General features: G+C 42.6%; 1 protein-coding gene across 1 annotated transcript in view; it reads right to left on the reverse strand.

Annotated features, from left to right (window-relative positions):
* Positions 1–393: 393 nt before the first annotated feature.
* LOC101856471 (flocculation protein FLO11) overlaps positions 394–3,736 on the reverse strand; it is a gene marked incomplete at its 5' end in the record, with an annotated part of 8,068 nt that continues 4,725 nt past the window's right edge. The window contains 2 exon segments of the mRNA XM_013088968.1: positions 394–1,411; positions 2,571–2,789. Of these exon segments, the coding sequence (XP_012944422.1) occupies positions 585–1,411; positions 2,571–2,789 (1,046 nt within the window).

Raw genomic sequence — 3,736 nt, forward strand, 5'->3', positions numbered from 1 at the left:
GGGGGGGGGCGATGTTTCAAGAATATTTATGATGGTTTCAACCTGAATTCATTTTTTTAACGAATGTAAAAAAAACCCCAGCAAAAACGCTTTCTTTTTTTTCATACATTTTCAAAACAAAAATCCCATAGAGCGGTATTCCTCTCTTCTCGATAGTTGTTCCTAGAGACTGACAACTCCAGAGTTTAGAACTGATCAACATTTGGACTTTGACATGTTCTTGTTCTCAGAGTCACCCAAGCAGAACGTCAGGACTTAACAGAGACCCGGAGGAAATATTTTAAATGCAAAACAATTGCAAGATCTGTTTTCCGTCGTTGATCCCAACAGAATCTATGACTTTTATAAAGGCCGTTGGCATGTACGGAAAATTATTAACAACGTTACATTTTTTTTTTTGTCTTATTGAAAAAAGATCTTTTAAATTAATATTTTTTTACCTCAAATTTTTAGTATTTTAACGTTTAATTTTTATTAGAAATGTTGAGAAAAATTAGGCCGTGCGGTGAACTGTTGCGAATAAAACCAACTTGTGTCGCGTGCTCATATGGCCTTATGTAGTTGTGAGTGCCGTAAAACTCTTATTAAGCTAAAAATAGGCTTACCTCGTCCGAGCCTTTGAAGACCAGCCGGACTTTCTCAATCATGACCACATCGTCAGGAAATCTGGGTGTCTTGTCGGTGCTGGAGGTGTCCGGGTTGGGGGGCGGGGGGGACGTCTCTGTGGCGTCCTCCGGTATGGTGGTCGTCGTCATAGCAACGTCTGCTACCATCACAGGCGGTGTCGTGGATGCTGGCGGTGTCGGTGGTGGGTCGGTGGTGGTGGGAGGGGAGTCGGTGGTTTCGTTGTTCGTCGAGGCCGAATCCGGAAGTGGTGGCGTTGTTTGTGGCGGTTCCGAGTCTGTGGGGGTTGGGAGAGATTCGTTGGATGAAGGCGACGACGATGACAGAGATAATGACGGCGACAACGGTTGTGGTGATGATGACGATGATGATGATTCTGGTAGTGTAGTCAAAGAGTCGGTTGTGTTCTCCAAATCTGTTCCATCTTCTGTTGAAGTGTGGACACTGTCGGTTGTTACTGGGGTCGCTGGAAACTGTGTAGAGGTCGACAAATTCGCAGCCGGGCTGGAATCGTTAGAACTTTGGTCTAAAATATCTTGAAGATCTGGCGTCGTTGTTTCATTGGTGGAGAGAGTGGGTGTGTCATTGAATGAGGGCGGATCACTGGCTGGGGTCAAATTTGACAAGATGACTACAGGAACAGTGGACGATGTAGCGTTGTCAGAATCGTCTGTATCGTTGTTATAGACAGGTGTGGGGTTGATCACATTCTGGTGGAGAGAGTAATTGCTCAGTCCCGAATCTAGGTCAGTGTTGGTGGCGATCGTTGAGACGTTGTTGTCGTCTGCTGGGGTGGACGACAGCGCGGGAAAGAAAAACAGTGAACAAATGTTTTTCACTTTTGAGCACAAAGAAGTTAACCCGAGAAAATGCTGTTTTGAGAAAATCGAAGGTAAAGGTTTTGGATCCATGAAATCTATCTTTAAAAGACAAGGAAAGTTTTCTCTATAACCAAACAAATGTATACACACCAATGAAACCAAACTTTTCCTAGATAGGTAGGGCAATGCCCACTTTTGGTGTAGGTCAAGATTTCTGGAAACCTGAAATCTGAGTTAGCCCGCTTGTCCTTAAAAGCGACCAATTGACGTCAATGAATTGTCCCTAATCTCCAAATTGTCATGGTCAGAAACAAAACTGCTAAAGTCATTAGACAGAATCAAGATTGAGGGAAAAAAACTTACCAAGACGCATCGATTTTTAGAACACATCAGGGTACGAGCTCTTGTAGATTACCCCTATGAAATATTTCAACGAAAAAAACCAAACCAATTCCGTCATTCACAAACTGTATTTTTATAACAGCAAATCAAAGAAAGAACAAGCCAAGCCCATCATTGTGAAAGTTTTCAATAGATTAAGTTGGGATTATTGTCACTTACCTTGTTTTTCCCTGGACCCCTTTATTTGTTGTTTCCGGGTTACAGGTCAGGAAAAAATGCCTGTCTTTTATTCCGTCACCTTTATCTAGCAGGTTTTTGTTTCGTGTCATTAACGTCCAGTTTGTGAGACGTTCTCACTTTTGCTTCTGTCAGAAGATTGACTAAGGAAGGTACTGTTTGGTTTTTGTTTGTTGTTTTGTTTGTTCTTTACGTTTGCTTCTGTCGAAATATTGACTTAGGAAGGCACTATTTGTTTTTGCTTGTTTGTTTTGTTTATTTATTTGTTTGTTGTTGTGGGGTTTTCTCAAGCAGCAAAAAACGCCAGCGATCTCAGGAAGGAAAGATAGACTAAGAGAGAGAGAGTCTGAGAGAGAGAAAGAGAGAGAGATAGAGAGAGAAAGAGAGAGAGAGGGAGAGAGAGAGAGAAAGAGAGAGAGAGAGTCTGAGAGAGAGAGAGAGACAGAGAGAGAGAGAGAGTGAGTGAGTGAGAGAGAGACAGAGAGAGAGGGGGGGGGAGAGAAAGGGATGCAGGGAGGAAGCAAAAGCACCTTCACTTTCACCAACCTTCTATTCCTCCAGACACATTCTTGTTGTTGACGTCAGGTGTGGGGCTGGCGGTGTCGGTGGTATTGGCTGTCGTGTCGGCTGTGGTATTGGCTGCCGTGTCGGCTGTCGTGTCGGCAGGGGTCGAGGGTATCGGGGGTTTGGTGACGGGTGTCGTGGTCTCTTCGCCTGTCGTACTGGGTGTTGTGATGGGCGTGGTGGGGGTGTCCTTTTCAGCCTCTGGAAACCAACACGTCACCAACGGTTATTTTTAGACCTAGTCAGGTGGGTGGTTGTCGGGTGCTCTCGGTTTTGTTCCCTTCTTCTTGACTATCAAGGGTATATCGTTCTTACCTCTCCTCTTTCTTTAATTGTGAGGCAGCGATGTGGAATCAGGCTCTCGTCAATTTTTGTGGCATGTACAGTTATTGGTATCATCTTAAAGCTTGTTTACCTGTCTTTATTTGAATAAAAAAATTATCCATTTATCTTGAATAAAAGTCGAGATATTTGCAAAAGAAGGAGGTGGGGGTCACCTGTTTTCAGAGGTAAAATTAGTGAGAAAATGACCGCTAAGATGAGTTATTTCTTAGCCTAAGAGTCCGTGGTAACTGAACATTTACATTTTGTTGTGTCTTTAATCAACGTTTTTCAGAAAAATCCACACAGAAATGAGTTCTTTAATGGGCATGAAAGGTGTTGAGCTAAAAAACAAAACTTTGATAAAAATTCACAAACCTGCGGGAAAATGCAGGTTTCTTCTCTTTGATTATTTTGACGAGAGCCTGATTCCACCGCGCTGCCTCACTGTTACTCTCTAATAACACCCCTTATCTTCTGAACTTATATCATTATTATTACGACCTGTGTGAGTTGCAAGTGCCGTAAAACTCTGACTGAAACTAAACTAGGCTAGACCTAGTCCAAGTCTAACTAAACTTTTAAAATTTTACACCTGAAAAAAAAGCTGTTTACATGATGTCTTTAATTTGTTCGGATCTGGGTCACTTAAACTGGGCCATACAGCTCTGGGCCAACTTAGTTTTTTAAACTGGACATAGTAAGTTAGGTAACTTTATTTTTCTTTTATTGAGCAAAAATAGAAAACATAAAGTGCATCATAGTAACACTATGAGTAATTTGGTTACTACGGCTCCAACCCACTGTACCCCCCCCCACCCCTCCCC

This window comes from Aplysia californica, unplaced genomic scaffold (genome assembly GCF_000002075.1).
Source record: "Aplysia californica isolate F4 #8 unplaced genomic scaffold, AplCal3.0 scaffold00846, whole genome shotgun sequence".
Lineage (NCBI taxonomy): Eukaryota > Metazoa > Mollusca > Gastropoda > Aplysiida > Aplysiidae > Aplysia > Aplysia californica.